Below are 27348 nucleotides of genomic sequence, written 5' to 3' on the forward strand. Positions count from 1 at the left end.
ATTGGCTGTAGCTTTTGTGCCTGTGTATTTTTATTAGTATGGATAAGAAAACATTTGACCATTTGTTTTATTCATTTGGTTATTCAGTCACATTATTTGCTTATTTAAACAGGTGGTTTCCCTTTAGTGGAATCACTGAACTGGTAAATAACGTTCTCCAGCCCCAGCAAAAACAACAAAATGAAAAGGAGCCCCAGACGTAAGTAAGCTGATCTGTACAGACTAAATATTATCTCTAATAGCATAACATACTGAAGAGTATGTATTAAAATACTGCCCTTGGAATAACATTCCTCAGAAATGAAAATTGTTAGGTTATGAGTTTGATATTTTCACCTTTGATACTTCATATCCCATGGAAATATTAAAAGAAAACAAGGATAATTTATAGGGTAGTAAGAACGAAGAGGTAATTCTCCCCCCAACTTTAGTATAAATTATATAAACTGTATTTATCCAGTAAAATATCTTTCTCCAATATGCAGTATATTCCAAAGTATATTTCTTTCAAAAATAATTCCAGAAGACATTAAGAGGTATTTACCCCCCAATTCAATCTTTGGTCAAGTAGTTTTGGAAGGGTTCTTTTAAAAAAGGTTAAGAAGGTTTCTTTATTGTTATACTTCTGAGTGTCTAAATATGCTCCAAGGTATTAGAACATACAATATTAACTAAATTTATGTGACTATTGAATCCTGTTTTCACTGAATATTTCATTAGGTTATGAAACATAATTTGGGAAATCCAGCAATTTATTATCACATTGGTCTGAAACATTAAAAAATGTCAATTCCATTTATTTCAGTTATTAGTAGATTAAAATACACTCTTTAAGAAGTTGTTCATACTTGTATCTTTTTATCTTTGTGCAAGAAATATTATTTATGTTGTAAACTGCAAGTTTCTTTGAGAATGTGAGAAAGATTGCATAGATTTAAATTCCACACTCCCCATGATAACTGCCGTCTTACTCAGAAATGCTCTTACCAGTCAGCCTCTGCACTTCATAAAAGTAGGAATTATGTCTATGGAGTAGATAGTTTGGTTGTATGAATGGGTAGATTGAAAAGTGACATGAGCTCTAGGAGAGAACAAGAATAACTGCCAGGAGCCTTAAGATGAAACATTCAGAAAAACATTCACATTTTGCCTTTAATGAAAATAGAAGATAATGTCTTTTTGTTTTGTTATTATTGAGGGTAATCCCTCATCCATTTTATGTTACCTTGTATGCATTTTATTTTAAATTTGGTCAGTGTTTCATTTTCAACTGAAGTAAAACTGTATTGTGATATGCTTCTCCTACTAGCTGATAATGTATTTCTACGGTTGGAATTGTTGCTGTATTTAAGCCAGTTGAAGTCAAGACCCGTATTTGTCTTGTCTACATTCTATCCTTGACATGTAGCAGAGTGACTGATCCATGGTAGGAACTCAATAAATGCGTCTTCACAACTGATTTTACATGTTTTACCCTTTTATGATGTAAGAATACTGTGTCCCAAGGAATAGAAATAAATTCAATAATCTTTCTCTAATCAGCAAAAATTGTATTAAAATTGCACACAATGTCATTGTTTTGCTGATTTTTCTCTAAGGCACTGAAACATAATAAGGTAGTAAAATCAATAGCAAAATATAATTAGATGCGACTTTGTCTCAATTTTAAATGATGTCAGTTATGTATCTTGTTTGTAGGTTTTAGAAAATAATCAGGATTGTTATGTTATTTAGTAGATCACAGTGGACATTAAATAAAATAGATGTTTTGTTAGTAACTTTAAAAAGTGATCACTGATTATTGAAACAAAATGACATTTGACTGGGATAAACAAAGATCAAGGCAAATTTGAAAAGCAATAGCTTTATTTCAATAATAAATATAATATAGTTTGCTTTGATTTTCGGTTAGGAAGATTGTAGGAGAAAAGACTAGCACTTTCCGATATTTTAAAAATTAATTCCAAATTAATAACTATTATTTCCATTAATGTTTCTTGGACAACTAATTCATTCTTCTTGTTCTGTGATTTATACAATTAAAAAAATCAGAACTAATAAGTTCTCTTAATAGCTACTTTCTTCATCTTACAATCTTATTGTGCTGAAGATTTTCTGATATATAATTTTCTAGGAGCTTTCCTTTTATCTTTCTGATCCACAGGTCGGGGTACTTCTGAATCTTCTCCTTTAATTCATCTTCTCTTTGATCAGAGTCTAGGACTTCTTATTTCTGAATCACCTCATTTGTTTCTCTCTTTGACTACCATTTGAGAAAGATAACATCCTATCTGCTTACTTTCTATTCACTCACCTATTAAATTATTTTGGAGAGTTGAATTCTAGGTATTCATTTTAATTTATAAATGTTAAAAAGTAGGACTTATGCTTTTCATATTCTGTATGAACGTTTTCACAGTAGAATAACTAAGTAAATATTCTGTCAGATAGTATTTAAAAATCTAATATTTCCTGAACAGTAGTTTCATTTTAATGAATTTCTATAAATCCCATGTTGTGATTTTCAAAGCTTTAATAATGTAGGTTCTTTGAGGTCTGTATTTTTGGAATTTGTTTATTTCATAGTTTTTTTAAAATGTAACAGGAATGTAATTTTGAACTTTGAATGTAATGTAATTTTGATTTCAGTAATTTATGTGAAAATATAGGTATACGTAGAACAAACTATCCCATTTTGACTTTCCATAAGTACTGAGGCATAGAAAATGGATTGAGCCGATTTTCAGTTGTCAGTTCATTCATCTTTGCAGAAATTGCTTAATATACAAATTAAATAATTTTAAATTCTTTTCTTTCTTTCACTATTTTTTCACATTAATATTAAAATGAGGGAAAATTGTCTGTAAAGATAATATAATATAGGTTATATGTAGGATGTAAATGAGTCTTTGGATAATTAAAATGGGCATATTAGGAAAAAATGATAAATGCTATTTAATACAACTGTTATTTTAACTTGGTGTTGCCAATATGTAGCATAACATCAAAGGTAAGTTTTTTTAATACAGATTAATTAAACCAATCAATTGGATTAGTTTGATTTTGAATTTTCATGTAATAACTGTTTTATTCATGTTGTGACATGTTAAATAATAAATGTACTTTTGAGGGCTTCCCTGGTGGCGCAGTGGTTGAGAGTCCACCTGCCGATGCAGGGGACATGGGTTCGTGCCCCGGTCCGGGAAGATCCCACATGCCGCAGAGTGGCTGGGCCTGTGAGCCATGGCCGCTAAGCCTGCGTGTCCGGAGCCTGTGCTCCGCAACGGGAAAGGCCACAACAGTGAGAGGCCCGCATACCTCCCCTCCCCAAAAAATGTACTTTTGAAATATTAGGAAAATCTAAAATTTGAAATATTGGAATGAGATGGCCACTAATATAGTAATCCTCTGATAATGAGGTATTTTAATAGGAAAACGATGCTAAGGGGAAGCGTGTTAGCATAGAGAAATCATAGGTGAAAGTTTTTAGGTAGCAAAGGGTTTGAGAGACACAAAGAAGACTAGTGTGGCTGTAATATAGTGGACAAGAGGGAGTGCGACAGGCAGTGAGGTTCTGAAGGTAGGACTCAGACAGGACATTGTTTCTCTAGAGAGTGAGAAGGAGTTTGGATCTGAATGTCAGTATAAAGGGAAGATACTGAAAAGTTTTAAACATGGGAGTCACATAATTTAATTTATGTATAAAAATCTGGCTGTTCTATGAGTAGAGTGAGTGAGGATGGAGGTTGCGAGAGTAATGAGGAGGCTTTTGTGAAGGACTTGGCTAGAGATTATGATGACTTGGACCAGGCTGATGATACTGAAGATGGAGGGAAGTGGATTGGGGATATATTTGGAGGTTGAAATGACATGATTTGTTAGTGGAGTAGATTTAGAAGAAGTTAGTAAGGAGGATGAGAGAACCAAAGAGGACTGCCAGAATTCTGATTGGAAGAACTCATTGGGTGGTGATACCATTAACTATGATCAAGAAGGGGAAAGGATGAACAGATTAGAGGTAGAAACTAAAACTGAAGTTTTAAATTTTTAAAGTTTAAGATGCTAATAAGTTAACCAGCTTTGAAGGAGAGATATGGATTAGCTGCAGATATAACTTTCAGAGTTGTCAGTATAATGCATAAAACTAGAAGAGGAGACAAGATGATGTAGGGAGAGAGTATGTGATGAAGAGCAGATAAGAAGGTCCAAGACTTAGCCCTGAAAATTCTCACACTGTGCATGGTACTAGGCATCCAGAGATAAAAGGACTATGGTTCCTGCTCTCAAATATTTCATATTCAAGAGGGAAAACATGCTGATAAGTAATTAAAAACAATATTGTGGAGACTTCTGGTTTCCTTTTTGACATAGAGTTTGGAAGCTGTCACTCCCATCCTTACAATGAGAAAAATGCTGAACAAACTGAAAATCAACAACTCTTCTTAGATCCCAGAAAATTGAGGACACAGGACAAATCAATGCCCTGACAACTGAAAGAAGAGGTGAATAAAGAGAATCACAGCTTCCTGGGAGCAGAAACCACCGGAGCTAGGAGCTGGTAGGAAATTGAGGAAATACTGAAGGCTGAGTGTGGACTAACTTGAGTTAAAAATTCTTGGAAATCCACCTTTAGGGGATCCCCCACCCCAGTTTTATAAGCTTTACCTCCATGAACTCTACCAAGTTCTCAAGGTAAAGATCAGTGAAAAATTCCCTCATACTTTCACCGGGGGGATGGGAAAATTAACCATTTTGACATACTCCCAGAGATTTTCATTCTCAAAGGAAACTACTTTACCAGAGCCTAACCAACATGAGAGTAGAGAAATACCCAATTATTGTCCCCCTAACCTTCCTGTCTCTCCAAAACAGGAAAAGAAGCTGAGAAGCACTTGTGACAGTCACAGCCCAGGGGCACTAGCCCATGAAAAGACTAAGACTTATTTATAGGATTATAGAATGCTTCTCTTCCAAGTGTCAGTTTAGGGATCTAGGCTGCTTCCATCTTGTTGGCAAGCCAATTAGAACACATAGCTACCAGGACTGCTGCATCAGAGGAAGAGAGAGAGAATGGAAAACTCACATTTATTCTTTTTTTTTTTTGAAGAAATAGAGACATTTTAAATTATTGTCAGTGATTACAAAATCTATCTCTTAATAATTGATAGAACAAGTAGACAGAAAAATCAGTAAGTATACAGAAGACCTGAACAATACTATCAACCAACTGAATGGAATGAATTTTTTTAGAACATTTCTACTCAACAACAGCAGAATACTCATTCTCTTAAAGTACACACAGAAATTTTACAAAATAGAACATATTCTATGAGCCATAAAACGTCTCAATAAATTTAAAAGAATTCAACCATAAAACTATGTGCTATGACCAAAATTATATTAGTTATTAATAACAGAAAGGTATCTTAAAACTTCTCAAATGTTTGGAAACTATTATATAATCCATGTTTCAAAGGAAAAAAAAAGGAAATTCGTATATATTTTGAACAGAAATAAATGAAAATACAGCATATTAATATTTGGGAGATGAAGCTGAGGCAATACTTACAGGGAAATTTATATGATGAAAGACTTACACACATTTATTCTTTTTTTTTTTTTTTTTTTTTTTGCTATGCGGGACTCTCACTGTTGTGGCCTCTCCCGTTGCGGAGCACAGGCTCCGGTCGCGCAGGTTCAGCGGCCATGGCTCATGGGCCCAGCCGCTCCGCTGCATGTGGGATCTTCCTGGACCGGGGCACGAACCCATGTCCCCTGCATCGGCAGGTGGACTCTCAACCACTGTGCCACCAGGGAAGCCCTCACACATTTATTCTTAATTGTGTAAGACAGGAAGTGACATAGGTCACTTTTACTCATAGCTCATTGCCCAGAACTTGTCACAAGGCTCTTAACTAACTGCAAGGAAGTCTAGAAACTCCATGTCCTCATGAAGAGAGGGAACTCTATATAGTGAGCACTAGTAACATCTAGTACAGTTAGTTTACATTTGATTCTTATTTATTGCAATGAGATGGATATTTCAGGATGCCAAAAGATAAAGACATGCCAAAAGAAAGCTGTAGTAGCAAAGATAACTCCAGTATTAGTCCACATTCTTGGTACTGTTGGTTCTTCTGAAACTGCTGTAAGTAATGACTTGAGATCAAGATCTAATTTTTACAATACTGAAGGATAAGGTTAATAATATGAAGAAAATTCAAATACAGAAGTATCCTCTCAAAGGAAGGAAATTTGCTGTATGTAGTGTTTCAAGGAATACCAATTCAATTTTGTCAGTGGGATTACAGGGAGATTTCTTTGTATTCTCTCAGGTGGCAGTGAAAGGAGATTAAAAATAGGCTGACAGTGAAAATATTATGAAAGCATACTGAGAAACCCTTAGTTGAACATTAGAGATTACAAAGTACAATAATAAATAGGATAAAGAGTAAACAAAATAATTTTTAAAGGGAGGAGCGAGATATCAGAAAATCATTCTTCTGTTCTTGGATGGAAGCTGTCTACTTTGGTTTGTCATCTGTTTGATCCAAGAGTCGTTGGTTAGCTCTTTCTCTCCAAAGACCATTTGTTTCTGGGGATTCTTAAGACTCTTTTATTTAAGGTCTCCTGATGGAGCAGATTTCCAACAGTCCATGCAAAATTGTTTGTGTCTTTTTAGTTGTGAAACGTAAGTCCAAAGATCAACATTTTGAGGCTTTTCTTGAAGTGCTAATTGTTAACATGACTTATTAACAGTCTTTTCCATCATAATCCTGAGGTAGTTTTTCCGTCCTATCTCTTCCAGAAGACTAAATCTGTAGGTTTCAGGTCATAGAGTGTTCCTTAGAAGGATGTTTTGGAAATCCTGCTTGTACCTGTTGATGTTAAGACTAAGTGTATCACGTGATTCCTTTGCTGTGCTTAATCATGTTAACTTGCGATAACGCTGACTCTGGGGTCAGAAGTGAAATACTAAATGCCTGGGCAGCCTATTATTAACTTATAAGGGAAAGCTGATAGATCTCCCCAAAAGTTGATTTTATTGTTTTGAAGGCTAATGACAATTGAAATTGAAGGGTCATTGAGAATATTAATTTTACTTAAAAAATTCCACTTGTTTTTTTTCTACTTTTTCTTAAGCTTGAGGATGATATGGACAAAGATGTTTTCTTGTAAGCTACGTACTTCTTATTGGCGCTTGACTGGTCAAAGCAGTTGATATGGACTTGTGAAATAGTGAAGGCAGTTCCTGCACATAAATATGTTTCCAGGTCCAACATAGATAGTCTTCAACCTGAGTGGTCTAAAATTGACTGCATTTGTCATGTATCTTAGAACCACCTTAAATTCCTTTTGGCTCAAAAAAGGGATTAATAAATAAAGAAAAATTAGGATGATAGATTGCTTGTTCAGAAAATGCATTTAGAAAAATTGATAAAATTACCAAAGTGTTTATTGCCAAGTAAAGTTTTTATTAAAACATAACATATGTAGTGAAAAGTGGACAATTTGAAAATATACAGCTCATTGAATTGTCAGACAGTGAATATACCTGGAAATCATCACTGAAAGCAAGAAGCAGAGCATTACCAGCCCTTCAGGATCTCTTCCTTATGCTTCCTTCCAGGGAGGACTGTCTACCACCCCAGGGGGTGGCTTTTATCTTGAATTTTTTCTAGCACCACATATTATTTTTGCCTACTTATATTTAGACTTCATACAAATAGAATCATATGGTATATTGTGTCTATATTATTTTGCTTAATGTGTTTGTGAGATCCATTCATATGATTGCATGTAGTTGTATTTCATTCATTCTCATGATTGTATGGTACTCTAGTATCTGAAAATACTACAATTCATTTATGTTTTACTATTTCTGTACATTGCAGTTGTTTCCAGTTTTTGGCTATGAATAGTGCTGTGATATACATTCTGATGCCATTATTTTTTCTTACTACTTTGGAAAATTTTGTAGGTATTTGTGAAAGTGAAGTACTTCAGCTATTTAAAAATATTTTCAAACGTTAAATCTAGTTACTATGTCAGGGTGTCTATGTCTCTAGTTTCCCATTTATTTATTTGATAATGCTATAGATACCGTTTCTTGAGCATGCCCTACTGTTTGATGTTTTGGTGCCTCTGCATCTGGCCAAGGAAGGGAGAAAAGGCATTCCAGGGAGAGGAACAGGGTGATATGATCAGATTTGTATTTTAGAAAACCAGTAGAGTTGTAATAGTCACTTAGGCAGCTATTTAGAAGTTCAGAGGAGAGACCTGCTCTGTGACTGGGGTGGCCATCTATATGACATATGTTTATTCTTTTTTTTTTTGCGGTACACGGGCCTCTCACTGTTGTGGCCTCTCCAGTTGCGGAGCACAGGCTCCAGACGCGCAGGCCCAGCGGCCATGGCTCACGGGCCCAGCCGCTCAGCGGCATGTGGGATCTTCCCGGACCGGGGCACGAACCTGTGTCCCCTGCATCGGCAGGCGGACTCTCAACCACTGCACCACCAGGGAAGCCCTATTCTTTTTTTAATAAAAGGACATTAGTCCGTTCTGTCAGCGGATTAGTAAAGCAGTGACTTTTATACTTTTTAAAAAAACTTCCATCCATAAAAAGAAATATATTTTGCACTATAACCCAGTATACACATACCTACATAGAAATATACATACATATGTGTAATAGAAACAAGATTTATATGAAATCTTACTTGCACTCTTTCCAATGCTATGATCTATTCTATTTCATTAAAAATCATGAGTCTTGGCCTGCTAAATTGATTTTATGTCCTTATATTGGGTGGTACTCTGCAGTTTGAAAAGCACTCTATAATGTGTGTGACTGCACTTAATGATCACATTTTATAACTGCATGCCATGAACTTGTAGAAAGCACAACTTCAAACTCATCATCTAATGAAAGTCAGTGTTATGGAAATCATGAAAGTACACTTGTAAGATGTATGGGAAAACAACAACAGCAACAAAAAGCTATGTGGCTGGGCATAAAATTACCAGGCACAGCAGGATTACTAGGAGCTAACAGATTGAAAAATTTCTGTTTTCTTAAAGAACTCAGAAGTGAAGAAATTTTACTTTGGAAAACAGTTCAATGAGTTGCTTTGGTGAGGATGGAGAAAATAGACATGAAAAAGTTGGATAAAACAGCTTTTTGAAATAAGAAAGTGGAAAAAGCAATATTTCTAAATTGATAAATTATTGTATATGTCTTTTAAATATTTATTTGTCATAAAAGTTTTAACTTAAATGTGAGTACATCTTTGACTCTTTTATCTGTATCAGGGATCTGCAAAATATGGCCTGTGGGTCAAATCCTGCCTGCTGCCAGTTTTTGTAAATAAACTTTTATTGGAACACAGTCAAGCTCATTTATTTGTTTATCTATGGCTAGTCTCACATCCCTTTGGCAAAACTGAGTAGCTGTGACAGAGACCCTATGATCCACAAGGCTTATAATATTTACTATCTGGACCTTTGCAGAAAAAGTTTGCTTACCTCTGATTTACATCACTGGAAACTTATGTATTTACCTTTATATTTATATTTATAAATTTAAATGTATAAGCTTATATATTTAAGATTGTTTAGACCTTTCATTGTATTTGGAGTTTGGTTCTGACAATGTTGTTTTGGAGTGGAACAAACAAAAAACCCAATGAAATAGAATGCAGAGTCCATAAATAGACATTTGCACATGTGAGAACTAAGTATATGATAGATTGCTATCACAAATCAGTGGAAGAAAGGATGGTCTTTTTAGTGGTGCTGGGAAAATAGAGTATACGCAAAAACTTAAAATTAAGTTCTTGCATCACATCACATATAAAAATGAACTTTAGATCGATTAAAAGCCTAAATGTGAGAGGCAAAATTATAAAGCTATTAGAAGAAACTGTAGAATTTTTTGTGACTGACTCAGGGGTAAGTAAGGATTTTTATTATAGCCAGCCACCAAAACCACGAACCATGCAGGGAGAAGCTGATGTATTAGAATGCAACAAAATTAAAGAATTCTGCTGAACAAAGAACAGAATTAGCCATCATTTGTCAGACTAGGACATTTGCTATGCTCAGCTTATAAAGAATTAACATACAGGCTTTACAGGGTTCTTTTGCAAATCAGCAAAAACAAATAAACAACCCTATAACCCCCCCCACCCCGCCCCTGCCCCACCAGGAAAACCAATAGAGTTTTGGTAAAGGATGGCAGGAATAGATAGTTCACAGGTAGGGCAGTTCAACTGGCTGAACTTCATTAGGAGTCAGAAAAATGTGAACTTAAAAAAATAAAACATCAGTTCATATCTACCCAAGCTGCAAAATTTAAAAAATTGAATAATATCATGTATAGGCAAGGATAAGAGGAAACTGGAGCCTTCATACCCTGCTTGCAGGTGTGCTAACTGGGTTAAGCCATTTGGAGGGAACTTCAGAACTATTTAGTGAACTTGAGTATGTCTATTATATTTCTGTATACATATCTCAGAGAAAAACATATGTGTTTATAAATATCTCATTACAGAAATATTACAATTTATTGGAAATATACAGTAATGAATTATAAAGGGCCAACTTGTTTATTTACTAATTCTTTTTTTAAATTGAAGTATAGTTGATTTACAATATCGTGTTAGTTTCAGGTGTACAGCACAGTGATTCAGTTATATATATAAATCTATTCTTTTTCAGAATAAAGTGCCAACTTTTAAAAAATAAAGGGATGAATAAAATGTAAATAGGGAACATTATACAGCCATTAAAATGTGTAAACTTATAGTTGTTGGAGCTTGGATTCTGCAGCAACATTGAATTTGTATCTGGCTTTACTTACTAGCAGTGTGACTGTAAGTAAAAATAGCTTCTCTGTAGAATAGAATAATAGTAGAATATTTATAATAGTACCTATCTACCTGATACACAATAAGCACCATATGCATTAGCTATTGTTTATTCTATTTAGATTTTAATATAAAAATGTAAAGACTGGTTCCTGAGGGAAGGGAAGTCACATCGGGGAAGGGAAAATAGTTAATTAAAAAGGGAGCCAAGCATGGATCAGTGCAACCAAGCTCATGATCAACTCTATTTTGGATACCTACGGTTTAAAAATAGAGAGAGAAAGAAAATTTAAAAAAAGGTGTGCATTGTAATCTATCCTAGGAGGAAGCGAGAGCATGTATAAAATATAAATGCCCTGTAATGGATGCACCATAGTGAGTCTAAAGGGTGAGTGGCTTTAGCTGAAAGAGGGGAAAGAAGCAGTGCAAAAAATGAGGTTGAAGGGGTGAATGTGTGCGAGAACATTCAAGGCTTTGTATGTCTTCATAAGATTTTTCTTCTTCTTAAAAACAATCAGAAGCCATTAGCGTATTTTAAGCAGTGAGATAACAAGATAATTTTTCTGTAGTACGCAGAAGGGGAGAAGTGTGGATGTGAGTAGCCTAGCCAGGAGGCTAGGTGGGTATTGATGGTAACAAGGCCTATGGTATTGACAATGGATTCAGAGACAAGCGGAAGGATTCAAGACATATTTAAGAAGTAAAATTGAAAGGACTTAGATTAATTATGCATTTGAAGGAGGGAGATATTTCTAGAATAATTCTAGATTTCAGGCCTGCGTAATTAAATGGTGGCACAATTCACTGAAATTGTGCACTGGCAGGAACACTGGCAGGGAATTTAGTTTAATAGGAAAATTAGGAGTTCGCTTTGATACGCACTGAATTCCAACTGGCACTGAGACTTCCAAATAGAGATGTCAAGTAGGCAATTGAATATTGAAGCTCAGAGGAGAAGTTTGAGCTGAGCATTTACATTTATAAGTAATTTATATATAGGTGGAAATTGAAGTCTTAGGTGTGGGTATGATTGCCTAAGAAGACATAGAATGAAAAGAGAAGAGGGGCCTGAGTCTTGACCTTCAAAGGAGAGAGAAAATGAAAGGCAGATACAGGAAGAAAACCAGGAGAGTGTAATGAAAGCCCAGTGGGCATGTGAACATAATTTCAAGTATTGTTGAGAACTCAGTAAGATGGAGACTAAAAAATTTGTCCATTAGTTTTAGATACAGGGAGATCCTTGGTAAACTTTGTGAGAATTAAGAAGTAGACTGGAAATTAGATTAGATTGATTGAAGAGTGACTGGGGTGAGGAAGCAGAGATAGAATTTGGCATATTTATAAATGGGAAGGGAAGAAATGCTCTTTTTGGCAAGGAATATAATTTAGCTCCCGAATCTGCCTGTACACCACCACTTCTACATATGGTAGTTTCTCGTTTTATAGGACTGGAAGGATGAATACACAAAATCTCTGTATATGTCCTCTCTTATCGCCCCAAGCTGTTGTAGTCTAGTCCTATCTGAATTTCGGCTTCTCTCTCTCCCTTTGCTGCCTACAGCTGGGAAGATTTGATCCCATCCTACAGCCCTAATAATGCTGTAGTCTCTGGGATTACTACAGTTGTTATGTAAAAGAGTTTTAAATAGCTCTAATCTAGCACTTTGGGATACATAATTACTAATTTTTCTGCTAATGTGATTGGCCTTCTCCCTGTTTGTGAAATGGGGTTTCTACTTCCCTTGAGGCACTATTTTGTACAACAATTGACTTAACTAGATTTCTGCTTTTTGTTCCAATGTGTCTTGGTAACTTGCCTAATACTCCAGTGCCTCTAGAACTAAAACAAAACATTACTCTAATTTTCTTCTTCTTTCTCTGTTTCCCAGTGGGGTTCAGCCATGTGCTGAAAGATATGCCAGAGATCATAAGTGTGTACACAGGTATACAGTAGAAATGTATAATATACCTCACATATAGAAAGATAGTTCTTCTAAATGGTTGAGAGAAGCTATGATGCAGAGTTCATTCAGTGGTCCACTTAAAATCATGCTTGCTCTGGTACATGTTTATGAGCTTGGGTTTCCTGTAGTGGTGCTTATTTTGTGTTAACAGAGATTCACTTAAACCTGGTGGGAGATCATCAGGGAAAAACAGTATGTTGTCTGAAGTTATAGAAAAAAATTGAGAAAACTGGCACGGCTATTTGAATTTACTAATATTAGGTGTGAAAAAGGAAGTCTGCTTTTGTGGTTAAGTAGGTAAAAGGACTTACATAGGTCTATTTTTAATTTACCTACTGACTTTAGGTTAGCACTTTGAAACTAACTTTTTTAAAAGTCAGGCTTATTTGAGGTATAGTTTATTTGCAGTAAAATTCACCTTTAAGACATACACTTCACTGAATTCTGGAAAACATACATAGTTAAATATCTACCACCATAATCAAGACAGACTATTTCCTTCACCTCCAAACGTTCCTTGTGTCCATTTGTAGTTAATCCTCTTGCTCTACTCCAGCTCCTAGCAACCATTGTTCTGATTTCTGTCCTAATAATTTGCCTCTTTCTGAATGTTATATAAATGAAATCATATCATATAAAAGTGGGCAATCTGCGACCCATAGGCCAAATCTGGCCCACTGCCTGTTTTCAGTGTCCATAAATAATACTTTATTGGAACACAGCTATGCTCATTCATTTATATATTGCCATTGGTTGCTTTCTGGTTCATGCTTTTTAGATTTTATTGAAGGTATGCTTGTCTAATCTAGCTAAGTAGTCTTTGTTTAACCCAAGGCCTCACTTTTTGTCAATGTTTCCATCTAGAAGTTTTATAGTTATTGTCATTTTATTTAGTTCTGTAATCTATTGTTTACGGTTCTGTAATACATTTAGTTAATTTTTGTATAGGTGTGAGGTATGAGTTGAGGTTCATTTTTTTACACATGGATTTCCAGTTACTTTTTTTACACATGAATTTTCCGTTGCTTTAAAGGGTTATTCTTTATCATTGAATTACCTTGGTATCTTTTTAAAAAAGTAATGACCATTTAAGTGTTGGACTATTCTGGACTCTGTTAGATTCTGTTCTATTGTATGCGTGTTTATCCTTTGCCAATATTTGATTACTTCTGTAACTTTTCTAGTTAAGTCTTAAAATCAGGTAATGTGAGTCCTTCAATCTTTTTGTTTTTCAAAATATTCTGCCTATTCTGAGAGTTTTGCTTTTCCATACAAATTTTAGATTGAGCTTGTCGATTTGTTTAAAAAATTCTTTCCGAGATTGTGACTGAGATGACATTGAATCAATAGATCAATTTGTAGAGAATTGATATCTTAACAATATTGAGACTTCTCATTGATGAATACAGTATATTTCTACTATTAATTAGATCTCTCTTTTGATTCTTTTTATTAGTGTTTTATAGTTCTTACGAAAGATAGCCTGCACATATTTTGTTAGATTTATACCTTAGTCTTTTATTTTTTTTGATGCCATTGCAGATTACTTTTTAAAATTTTGATTTCCAACTGTCTATTGCTAGTATATAAAAATACAATTTTTTTTTGTATATTGAGCTTGTATCTTGTGAACTTGCTAAACTCATTTATTTATTATAGGAGATTTTTTTATAGTTTCTTTGGGATTTTATACATAGACAATTATGCCATCTGTGCAGTTTAAAAATTTTCCTTTCCAATCTCTATGGCTTTAATTTTTATTGTTTTTTCTGGCTTTGATGCATTAGCCAGGATTTCCAGTCCAGTGTTGGTTAGGAGTAGTGAGAGAGGAGACGTTGTTTTGTTCCTGATTTCAGGGGGAAAGCACTCAATTTTTCAAATACAATATGATGTTAGCTGTAGAGTCTTTTGTGGATACTGTTATTGCATTAAGGAAGTTTCTGTCTATTCCTAGTTTGCTGATTCAGCTGCTTTCTCAGCATATTTTGACATAATCATATGTTTCTTTCCCCTTAATCTGTTAATGTGGTAAATTATATTGCTTGAATTTAGAATGTGGAACCAACCTTGCATTCCCAGGATAAACATCACCTGTTTGTGATGTATTATTCTTTAACATATTTCTGGATTTGGCTTGCTAATGTTGGGTTGAGGATTTTTGCACCTTCTCATGAGGAATATTGGTCTATACTTTTCTTTTCTTATTATATTTTTGTATGGTTTTGGTATCAGAGTAATGTTGGCCTTAGGAAATTAGTTAAATGTTTCTTTCACTTTTACTTTCTGAAAGGGATTATGTAGAATTGGTATTGTTTCTTCCTTAAATATTTTGCAGGATTCATCAATAAAGCCATGGAGAACTGGAGTTTTATTTTTGAAAGGTTTTTAAACTATGAGTTAAATTTCTTTAATAGCTTTAGGACTTGTCAGGCTATCTAGTTCTTCTTGAGTGAGGTGTACTTATTTCTGTCTTTCAAGAAGATGTTCTATTTCTCATGTAAGTTGTAGAATTTTGGGCATAGAGTTGTTTGTAATATTCTCTTATAATCTTTTACATTTAATTTTGTTTAACTGTGGAGTCTGTAGTGATGTTACCTCTATCATTGTTGTAGGTAATTTGCATCTTCTCTCTTTCTTTCTCTCTCGATCATTCTGGCTGGAGGTTTATCAATTCTATTGTTTCTATTTTAAAAAGAATCAGTTTTTGGTTTCATTGATTTCTTCTCTAATCTTTTAAAATTTCCTTCCTTCTACTTTCTTTGGGTTTAACTTTCCTTTTTCTTTTTTTGAAACTGATTTGAGACTTTTTTCTTTTTGACATAAGCATTTATTTCTATGTCTGGGTCTGGTTTTCCATAAGATACTTCCAAGGAGTATCATACTCCTGAAGAACTTACTTCAAATCCCTTGCAGTTAAGGTCTTTAACATTTCTTTGCCTGAAACAGCCTTTATTTTGTCTTCATTTTTTTAAGCATAATTTCACTGCATATAGGATCTTGGGTTGATAGGTTTTTTTTTTTGTTGTTGTTACTTCCTGTCTGTGCTTTATAAAGATGTCATTCCAAAGTCTTCTAACTTGCATGGTTTCTGAAGAATAATCTTCTGTAATTCTTATCATTGGTTCTTTGTAAATAATATGTTATTTTCTCTGGCTGCTTTTATAGTTTTCTCTTTATGTTTGGTTTTTAGCAGTTTGACTATGATGTGTGTAAAAGTGTGTGTGTGTGTGTGTGTGTGTGGTATTTGTTCTACAAAGGATTCTCTGAAGTTCACGTGTTTGTGATTTGCTGCCTTTCATTAGTTTTGAAAAATTCATGGCCGTTATCCCTTCAAGTATTTCCTCTGTTCTGTTTGTTCTGTTTTCTCTTTCTTCATCTTCTGGGACTCCAGTTTTACATGTTAGATCATTTTAGCTCTTGGATGCTCTCTCTCTTTTTTTTTTTTTTTCTTTTTGGCTACAGCACACAGCATGCAGGATCAGATCCCTGACTAGGGATCGAACCCATGCCCCCTGCATGGAAGCATGGAGTCTTAACCACTGGAACACCAGGGAAGTCCCTTGGATGTTCTTTTTTTCCTACACTTTTTTTTTCTGTTTTAATGTGGATAATTTTTATTGACTTATTCTCAAGCTTACTGTTCTTTTCCTTAGTTCTTTCAAGCCTACTCATGAGACCATCAAAGGAATTCTTCATCTCTGAGGACATATTTTTTATTTCCAGTATTTCCATTTGACTCTTACAGTTTCCATCTTTCTGCTTCAGTACCCTATTTGTTCATGTCTGTTGTCCACCTTTTTTCTCTATGTCTTTTACCTAAATAATTTTAATCATTTTAAAGTCTGTGTCTGATAATCTTATCATCTTTGTCATCTCTGAATCTACTTGTAGTGATTATCTCTTGACAACGGGTTGTTTATTCCTTGTGTTTTTTTTCCTGAGTCTCATGCTTTTGAGTTGTATTTATGCCTTAAAGTTGGCATGCCTTTTCTGTCAGACTGTCAGTATTGGGGATTAAATCACCAATCAAGTCAGGGGTTCAGACAGGTTTGGATTTTGCTGTTGCCATCATTATCTTTAGTGCACTACTATCTTCAAATTCCTCTAACGTGAGCCACTGTTGCTTTTTGCTTGGGGTGGATGCAGGAGTACTGTAAGTTTTGTTTTGTTTTTATTGTTTTGCTACCCCTTCAGCCATTCCTATCCACTTATGTCACAGAGGGAGGGGGTCTCTCCCCATGTTCTTGCCCATTCCCCAGAGGTAGACAACTGGTGCGTATTTCTTGATCCTAGGCTTGTGATAGGGGCGGGGTGTTCTGTTGTGTGTGTTCTATCTTCCATCTTTGAACAGGCTTTGTCAACCTAGGCCTCAGGGATGAGGCTTGCTCAAGGTTTTTACTCCCTCCTTCCTGTGGAAGCAAATGTGCCTTATATCTCTGAATGGTTTGGGGCAGGAGTTTCCACCCCTCCCTTAGTGATAAAAGGCCTTTAATTTGTGGATAAGATCTTGGTTGAAGATGGTTTTTGTCCCTCTTTCATGGGAAGAGGGTTTTTTTTCAAGCTTTTCCCTAGCTGCAATGGATCTTTACCTTTGCCCTGGGGATGACAGAGTTTACTCCCTTTTCCTGTGGCTTATAGCTTTGGCTTTTTTAGGAGAAATAGTCTGGGAAAATGTGCCTGTGTCCTAGCAGCCACTAGTTAGTCACTTCTGTTATACCTGCATGTGCACCCCCAAAGGATTCTTTTTGTTCTCATGCCCTGCTCTCAATATGCCTGATGAATAACCAGTAGAGGTATGTGGAAGAGTGCTTGGGAGTGAGTGTGAACTTCCCTTGAGTCTGGGCCCCTAGCTATTCCAAACTGTCATGTTAGCCCACACTTGGCCTTTACAATTTGTTAAAGTTTTAATGAATTTCCTCTTACCTAATTGTAAGAGGAAACACCTCTTTCCCCTGTGTTCTGCCAAAAGAGAAACAGTGTGGCCCATTGCTCTTTGGAAGGGCTTGTTGCTCTTTGGAGTTTAGATTATTTGGTTGCCTTATAGCCTCAACTCTGTGAAGGGCTCAAAACAAGTTATGATATTTTAGATTATTTAGCCTTTTGTCCTTTCTAGGATGGGAGTGACATTATGTACAGCTTTGTAAATCCTAAACATTAGTTCTGATTAGGAACTTTGATTTATAAATCCAAATTATAGTTCTAAATATTTTAAATTATCCTTTATAAAGACAATGGAAGTGAGAAGTTTTATCACTATTTATTTTTAACTAGAAAAAATAAAGGCCTTACTTTTATTTGTACAGCCTTATTTGGTAGGCTTCTAATATTTCATAGTGTCTTTGCAGCCAACTAATGTCGAGACTATTGAATAGATTTAAACAGTTAGTGAGACCACTCATCCAATGTTCTCCCCTCTGTTTGGATTCTTAAGATCATTCCAATTGAGAGTCTGTCTCAATGATTTGAAGTTCATAGGTTTTGGTTTCACTGTGTAAGTCAAATCAGTCTTTTTGTGAAGCTAAACTGTTGAAAAATAACATTGTAAATATTTTACAGTATATGATTGAAAATATATTGCAAATGGTTGGTAGAAATTCTACAATTACAGTTCAAAGAAGTATCTTAATTGTATTGTTTCTTAAATTAGCATGTATATCAGAAGGCAGAAGGCAGAACTAGTTACAACACTTTTGTGATGTGATGTGCCATAAAAGATGTTATTCTATAAACAGAAAATTAAATTTTTATTCTGTATTCTCCTATGGATTTTTTTGGGTATAAAAGTGTGTCCACAGATTGTGGTAATTATTTTTTTTTTGAGACATCAGGAAACCAAATTTTTCTTATCTGTGTTCTCTGCAGAAAACTTCATCAGCAGTTTGAAATGTATAAGGAGCAGGTAAAGAAGATGGGAGAAGAATCACAGCAACAGCAAGAACAGAAAGGTGATGCTCCAACCTGTGGTATCTGCCACAAAACAAAGTTTGCTGATGGATGTGGCCATAACTGTTCATATTGCCAAACAAAGTTCTGTGCTCGTTGTGGAGGTCGAGTGTCATTACGCTCAAACAAGGTACAGAATGAAAATTACACTTCATAATTCTCTTATACTTAAGCTTATCTTGAATAAACTGGACAGCTGAAATTAATATTCAGGTTAATCAATGAATAAGAACCTTCCCTAGTGTCTTCAATTCAGATAAAATAATTAAAAAAATTTTTCCTCTGAATTAAAAAGGTATTTGTCTCATTGTTTATGTTCTTTAGCTTATGATTTTGTTTAGAATCATAGGGTCTTAGACTTTCAAAGATGAAGTGAATTTAGAGATCAATTGGCCTAACTCCTTATTTTATAGGTGTAGAAAACTCAGACCCAGAGACACTAAAATTCATCTTAAAGTCACACGACTGATTAATGTTTGGGTTGTGTCACAGCTTTTTCGATTACTTCACATAATTTTATAAACTTGGTAGATCTGCTCTTCCTTTGGCCTCTGTTTTCTTTCTTTTTGAAAGAGGCTCTTTAGCTTTGAGAGTCTGTGTTTCATAATTTTATAGCTTTTGAGGCTACTTTACTCTTTATTTTTGTTTTAACATTAATGAAATAAACATTAGATTATGGATTTAAAGAAGAAATGTTAAGGCTGTGTTTCACACCTGTACTAGATTTTTGTAGTTTATCCATCCACTTTAGGGAATATATTAATATTTCCCAAAGAATGCTATGTTGAAATAAGTAAAAGCAGTATTTTATATTGTTGTCTAAGTTCTTTATAATTTGTATTTATCCTCTTCGTAGTATTTTATCACTCAGTTCTTAGGTAGCTCAAAAATATGAAGCTGATGTCTTTACATACATTACTTAGACACAATTATGGGAATTTGTTCCCCTTTGTGATTTCATTTCTCCATTGTCTCATTGTTTCCCTTTTCTCATTGTTTTGTTTTGCCCAGAACTAATAACTTTTCTTTATTTTTCCTTATCTTTCTCCCTGGTTTACCTGATTATTTTTCTTTTCCTTGACTAGTTGCATTGGCTAGAAACTCCAGTGTAATTCTGATTGGAAATGATGAGAGAAGCTATCCCTATTTTGTTCTTATCTTGGAGAGAAAGCATTCAGTCTTTCACTATTAAGTATTATGTTAGCTATCAGCTCTTCATAGATGTTGTCTATTATTAATTTGCTGAGAGTTTTTGTTTGTTTGTTTGTTTACCTCAGGAATAGATGTTGGATTTTGTGAAATACTTTTTCTCCATCCATTGAGATTGATTATATGTTTTTTGTTAATATGGTGAACTACATTGATTGATTTTGAAATGTTAAACCAACTCTGTATTCCTGGAATAAAACCCATTTGGTTATGATGGATTATATCTTTTACATATTAATGGGTTTGATTAGATAAAATTTTGTTTACAATTTTTGCTTCTGTGTTCATGAGGGTTGATATCTGTAGTTTTCTTTTCTTGCAGTGTCTTTCTTTGATTTTGGTATTAGAGTAATGCTGGCTGGATAGAATGAGTTGGGCAGTATTTCCTCCTCTCCAATGTTTTAGTAGAGTTTCTGCAGAATTAGTATAATTTATCCCTTAATATTTTGAAACCATCTGGGCATACAGTTTTATTTTGGGGGGAAAGTTTTTAAGTACAGTTTTAATTTCTTTAATAGATATAGAGTTATTCAGGTTATCTATTTTTTTCTTGAATGAGCTTTGGTAATTTGTATCTTTCAAGGAATTTGTTCAGTTCCTCATAAGTTATTGAATTTATTAGCATCTTGTTCACAGTATTCCATTCTCATTCTTTTAATATCTGTATAATCTGTAGTGATGCTAACTCTTTCATTCCTGATATTGGTAATTTACATCTTCTGTCTTTTTCCCTGCTTAGTCTGACAGATATTTATCAATTTTATTGATCTTATCAAAGAACCAGCTTTTTGTTTTATTGATTTTTTAAATTGTTGATTTCATCTTTGATCTTTATTATTTCTTTTCTTTTGCTAACTGTAATTAATTGTCTCTTGTTTTTCTGGTTTCTTACGGTGGAAGCTGAGGTCATTGCTTTGAGATGTTCCTTCTTTTCTAATATAGGCATCATGTGCTGTCAATTTCCCCTAAGTACTGCTTCAGTGACATCCCCAAAATTCTGATATGCTGTCTTTTCATTTTCATTCAGTTGAAATACTTCCTAATTTTACTTTTCATCTTTGACCAATGAATAACTTAGAAGTATGTTATTTATTTTTTAAATACTGGGGGTGGATTCCAGAGATCTTTCTGTTAATGATTTTTAATTTAATTCGGTTGTGGTCCTAGATATACTTTGTATGCCTTGAATCCTTTGAAATGTACTGAAACTTATTTTATGGCCCAGAATATGGTTTATTTTGACAAATGTTCTGTGTGTACTTGAAGAAGGTGTATATTCTGCTATTTTTTGACAGTGTTTTTAAATGTCCAATAGGTCAAGTTGTTTAATAGAGTTGTTCAAGTCTACTATATTCTTGTTGATTTTCTACCTATTTATTCTATCAATTATTGAGAGGGGTATGGAAATATATATCTATACTTGGATTTGTCCATTTCTTTTTACAGTTTTATTGGCTGTTGCTTTATGTATTTTAAAGTTCTATTTTTAGGTGCATAAACATTTAGCAGTATTACATCCTATTAAATAATTGACCCCTTTATAATTATTAAGTGACTTTATTCCTGGTAATATTCTTTGCTCTGAAATCTGTTTTGTCTAATCTTACTATAATCATTCCAACTTTCTATTGGGTAGTAGTAACATTGTTTATGTTTCCTGTTCTTTTACTTTAAACTAATTTGTGTCTTCATATTTGAAGTACTTTTCTTATAGGCAGCATATAATTGGGTATTGCTTTGTTAGCCAATCTGACAATCCCTGCTTTTCAATTGGGTGTTTAGATAATTTATATTTAATGTGATTACTGATATGGTTAAGTTTGATTATATCATTTTGCTCTTTTTCTACTTTTACCATCTGATCTTTATTTCTTTTTTAGTCTCCTTTTGGATTAATCAAGTACTTTTTTGATTCAGTTTTATCTGCTTTGTTAGCTCATTAGCTTTGTTGACTCTTTGTTTTGTAGCTTCGTTGGCTCTTTGTTTTATTATTTTATTAATTGCTTAAGGAGTTGTAATATACATCTTTAAATGATCACAGTCAACCTGAACTGATATTATACCATTTGGTGTATAGTATAGTATAAGAATTTACAATAGTGTACTTCCATTTCTACCCTTCTGGACTTATATTATTGGTATCATATAGCTTACTTTTACCTGTTTTATAAATCCCACAATACACTGTTTGTTTTTTGTTTAAAAGGCTTCTGTTTTAAGGAGTTGTAAATGATAAAGAAATATTATGTATTTACTTGTGTTGTTACCATTTCTGGTAGTGTTCATTTCTTTTTGTAGATCTATATTTCTGTCTGGTATCATATTTCATCTGCCTGAAAGATTTCCTTCAATATTTGCTATAGTACGAGTCTGCTAGTGATGAATGCTTTCAACTTTTTATGCTAAAATTTTTGCCCTTGTTTTTTTTAAAAGATATTTTTGCTTGGTATAGAATTCTAGTTTAACAGTTATTTGCTTTCAATATTTTAAATATTTTTGCTTCACTGCCTTCTCCCTTTCACTGTTTCCAATTAGAATTGTAATACCATTCTCATCTTTATCTCTCTGTATATAAAATGTGTCTTTTTTGTCTGATTGCTTTTAAGATATCCTTTTGATCACTGGTTACGTGCAATTTAATTATGATGTTTCTTTGTTAATTTTCTTCATGTTTGTTGTGTTTGGAGTGTTTTTGAGCTTTTTGGATCTATGTGTTTATAGTTTTCATAGGCTGTATAGAATGTTGTCAATTTTTTCTTCATATATTTTTACTGGCCCATCCTCTCTCTCTTCTCCTTCAGGGAGTCCTGTTACCCATACACTGGGCTGCTTGAAGTTGTCCTACAGCTCACTTATGTTCTTTTTTATTAAATCAAATTTTAATTTTCTCCATTTTCATTTTGTTTATGTTTTATTTCTATGCCTCAGGTTTACTAATCTTTTCTTCTACAGTGTCAAATCTGCTGTTAATACCATTCAGTGTATTTTTTCACCTCAGACATTATAGTTTTCATGTCTAGAATTTCAATTTTAGATATTTTTATATCTTCCACAGTCTGGTTAACTTTTTGAACGTGTAGAATACACACTCTCTAATAATTGTTTTGAAGTTCTCCTATGCTAATTTTAACATCTTTGTCAGTGTTGGGTTAGTTTTGATTGATTATTCTCATTATGGTATGTGTTTTCCTGACTCTTTACATGCCTAGTATCTTATGTTGAATGTCAGGCATTGAAAATTTTACTTTGTTGGGTGCTATATATTTTTTCATTCCTATAACTCCTTGAGCTTTGTTCTGGAATGCAGTTAAGTTACGTGGAAACAATTTAACTTTTGTATCTTGCTTTTGTGATTTGTTAGGTGGATCTGGAACAGTGCTCAGTTTAGCGCTAATTATTCTCTTCTACAGAGACAAGGCTTTCCTGAGTACTTTAACCAATACCCCATGATTATGAGTTTTTCTTTTCTAGCTGGTAGGAACATCTACTGTTTTCTCTAATCCTTTCAGATGATTTTTTTTCCCCACTCCTGGGTATTTAATCACATTCATGCTCACTGATCATTACTAAGTTGAACACTTGAAGGGTCTCTCTGTAGATCTCTGGAGTTTTCTTTCTCTGTTCACCTTTCTCTTCACTGATAACTTGTTCAACGAAAGCTAGCTGTGCTGGCCTCCTCAGGCTTAGTTTGTTCTCTTCAACTTAGGATGTCTGCCAAAGTGAGTTTCAGCTGCTCTGTATTACTCTGCTGCCTGGAAAGCCTCTCAAAACAGTAACCTGGGGCAATTTTAGAGCTTATCTTGTTTGTTTCCCATATTTCAGCTGGCCTTTTTTGCCTGATGTCCATTGTCTTGAATACCATTCGTCATACATTTTGCCTATTTTTTGTTTGTTTGCTTGTTTCAGGCAGATGAAGGAATCTAGCCCTTGCTACCCCATTTAGGCCACAAGCAGAAGTCTGTAATGACGTCTGAATATAGTTTGCTTAAAAATATTTTTTCTGGTTTCTAACATATGGTCTCTTTATGCTGAGCAAAGTTCTAGTCAGTAAGTTAAGTACAGTGAAAAACTGGAACACCCCTTGAACATTTTTTGTATTGTAATCAACTATAAAACTCTATATATTGTGGATTAACGTGATGTGGATGATTTATGGAAGAAGAAAGGAAGCAGAGAGAGTAACCCCCACATTTCTCATATTTTTTCTTAGATCTGAGGGAAATGTTAGGGACTAAACATAAAAAATAATTTTCATTCATAATTTACTTGGGAAAGCATTCCTTTTATATTTATATATATATATATATATATATATATATATATATATGGCCTATATTCTAAATGGAAAGAATAATGAGTTTAATTTCTCTTTTCAAATTGGATCTTCCTACGTATACTCAGTTGCCTTATGTACTAGAAGGCTTTTGCTCACAATAGATACTGAACACATTTTTTTTAAAATTTAATTTAATTTTTTTATACAGTAGGTCCTTATTAGTTATCTGTTTTATACATATTAGTGTATATATGTCAATCCCAATCTCCCAGTTCATCCCACCCCCCCCCACCCCCACTTTCCCCCCTTGGTGTCCATACATTTGCTGAACACAGTTTTTGATTTATCATAGCTCCAAAGGATTAAGCTCAGTGCATTTTGGTAAGATTATTTTTATGAAGTAGAATAATGACAATATAAATATTTTATAGCTTAAAATTTAATTATAAAGCAATTTAAAAATTATTTTAGTAATCTCCTAAAAGAACAAGATAAAATAATCTTTTGTTTTAATTTTAAGGTCTTTCACGTGCAGCCATCCTTAACAATTAATTAACTCTTCTGAGGTGTATTTAGGATACAGAGAGAATAAATGAAGTGCAGGACTATGGAGTACCAGTATAATAAGATTTTATGAAATACTGCTTTCATTTAGTTTCTTAAGATGATACTCCTTAATAAATTAAAGCTATATATTTAGTTAAATTGAAAAATAATGACTTTCTAAGGGAGATATTATTTTGTAATCATGGAATAGAGACTCTAGTGGTAAAGACATTAAAAGTAATTTACAGTCAGGATTATTTTAAGCTTCAAAGTGTGGCAACATTAATTTTTTGTTTCTTTTACTTTTTGGGAAAAATAGATTACCATCTCTCAATGGATAATCTAATTTTGAAAAAATAAAGAATATACTTTTTTTAGAATTATAGTGTTTAATTTGCAAATGTAACAGATATGGATTCTTTCACTATAAATTATCAGATTTGAAGCAGAATGAATGATACCTTTAGTATGGTTGTAAAAGAAAGTGATTCTTAAGAAAGTCCCTTAAAATATATTGATATATGTGTGTTCAGTATATCAGATGGTAAGTCTTTTAAAAAAAAATTCAAGTCACTGTAATTACCGGCAAGTCTGTAGTTAGTGTGCTTGTGTAATATATAATCAGTTCCCATACCCCAAATCAAACATATCATGTATGGATTTTCTGTTAGATTTTTATGAAATCACTGCATTCCAGTATATTGGCAAAAATTTGACATTCTCTAGGAACAGGGTGACTTAAGTTGAGACAACTAGGAGAACCAAGTTTTGTTCCTGCCCTGGTGTTACATGACTCTTGTTGACATATCACTTCATGTATTATTGCTTCTGTTTTAAAATCTGTAAAATGACAGCATCAATTTAAATGATTTCTAAGGTCTCTTCTGGGCTTAACATTTTATGATTTTTAAATTAATACTAGATTATTCATGTAATCCTTGAAAAGGAATATAGTCAGATATTTCTACTGCTTAAAGAATTTATAAAAGGAATTGAGAAGCTTCATTAATTCTGTTATGTCAGTATGTCTAGTATATTGTGTGTTAAGCTTTGGCAGTGGTCTTGAAAGTGTACCCTGATGTGGAAGGAAGGTTTTTTGGAGAGGAGACGAGTGCTAATAACTTCAAGGGCACATATTTCCATATGTATTTTCATTTTTTTCTTAAAATTGATCTACCTGAAAACACTTTTCTGTTTTGTAAATTTTTCTTTCCAACTCACTTTTATAAGTGGGTGGCTTCTACTCTTCAAAATAAAAGCATGCTCCTCAACCATACCTAATCTGAATTTTGGTCTTTATATAATATATTGCCTCAGGATGTAAAATTCTCTGGGGCACCAGGCAAAGTGACAAGGAGAGTTGCCGCTGGAGGAGAGTTGTCTTGAAGGAGAGACTCATGAGGGCAAAGCAGTGAGAAGTTTGTAAGAAACATGGAACGAGGCAGCACGTTATTTCATTCAGGCAACAGACTTTTGGCGAGACTCTGGTGCCTCATCTCTCTTTTTCAGAATTGGAATTTTGAGATGATTATCATGGTGACCCATAATAACACATTTATATGAATTTAAAAATGAAGTTGGACTCTTTTTGATATAAAGTCAGATTTGTGTGATGGTTTGGCAATGTGGACTAGTTTGCCAAATAGGTTATAAAGTAGACATTTTCTGTATATTGAATGAGATAAATCTGCAGCTCCAAGCTTTGATAAAAATATAATTAAATCACACCTACAATACACAATATATCTGAAAATGTATCCTTTCCAACTATTTAAACTTAAAATTTAAATGCTATCTTAAAAATGTGCGAGGGGTACCTGGTTTTAGAGATTTGAGAGAAGAGAAAAAATATTTGTAGACTATTGCTATATAACAGGTGCAAGGTATTCTTGGTTATTGGCAGACGTGCTTTTGAGAGTTGTCTTTGGTATCTCTTTGCTCCTAAACTCTTGGTGGAAAGTATACTGCTCAGTACCTAATGTCCTCATCAATAGATAAAGTGAGCTCCTTATCATTAGACAAGATGAGCACCAAGTTAAATAGATTTTACTTAGTATATATGGAGAAGATTAGTAATAGCATCTGAAATGAGTTCTGATCATAATAGGAGACTATATAGAGTTTAATAAATAAAGGAATTCAGGATATCACCAGAACTTTAGGATGGTAAAGCAGACACTAGATAGTGGAGCACAGTGGAAATAGAATCGCAGGTAATTGTGAGAGGACAGTTAGACATAGTCATGAATTTCTCTTTCCTCACCCAATAAATCTCATCTAATTTATTTTAAAGCATCCCCAACAAAAATACTTAACTTCAAACATAAGCAAAAACAAATGAAATCCTATCTGAAGCAATTTTTTTTTAAGTTAAAAATAATTCTGGGGCTTCCCTGGTGGCGCAGTGGTTGAGAGTCCGCCTGCCGATGCAGGGGACACGGGTTCGTGCCCCGGTCTGGGAAGATCCCACATGCCGCGGAGCAGCTGGGCCCGTGAGCCATGGCCGCTGAGCCTGCGCGTCCGGAGCCTGTGCTCCACAACG

General features: G+C 34.0%; 1 protein-coding gene across 1 annotated transcript in view; it reads left to right on the forward strand.

Annotated features, from left to right (window-relative positions):
- The window catches only part of RIMS2 (regulating synaptic membrane exocytosis 2), a 626602-nt gene that overhangs the window by 172725 nt on the left and 426529 nt on the right, over positions 1-27348 (forward strand). Inside the window, exons 11-12 of the mRNA XM_033842900.2 lie at positions 113-199; positions 18695-18905. Coding sequence (XP_033698791.1) covers positions 113-199; positions 18695-18905 — 298 coding nt within the window. The remainder of the gene's footprint in view (positions 1-112; positions 200-18694; positions 18906-27348) is intronic.

The sequence above is a fragment of the Tursiops truncatus genome, chromosome 17, assembly GCF_011762595.2.
Source record: "Tursiops truncatus isolate mTurTru1 chromosome 17, mTurTru1.mat.Y, whole genome shotgun sequence".
NCBI lineage: Eukaryota > Metazoa > Chordata > Mammalia > Artiodactyla > Delphinidae > Tursiops > Tursiops truncatus.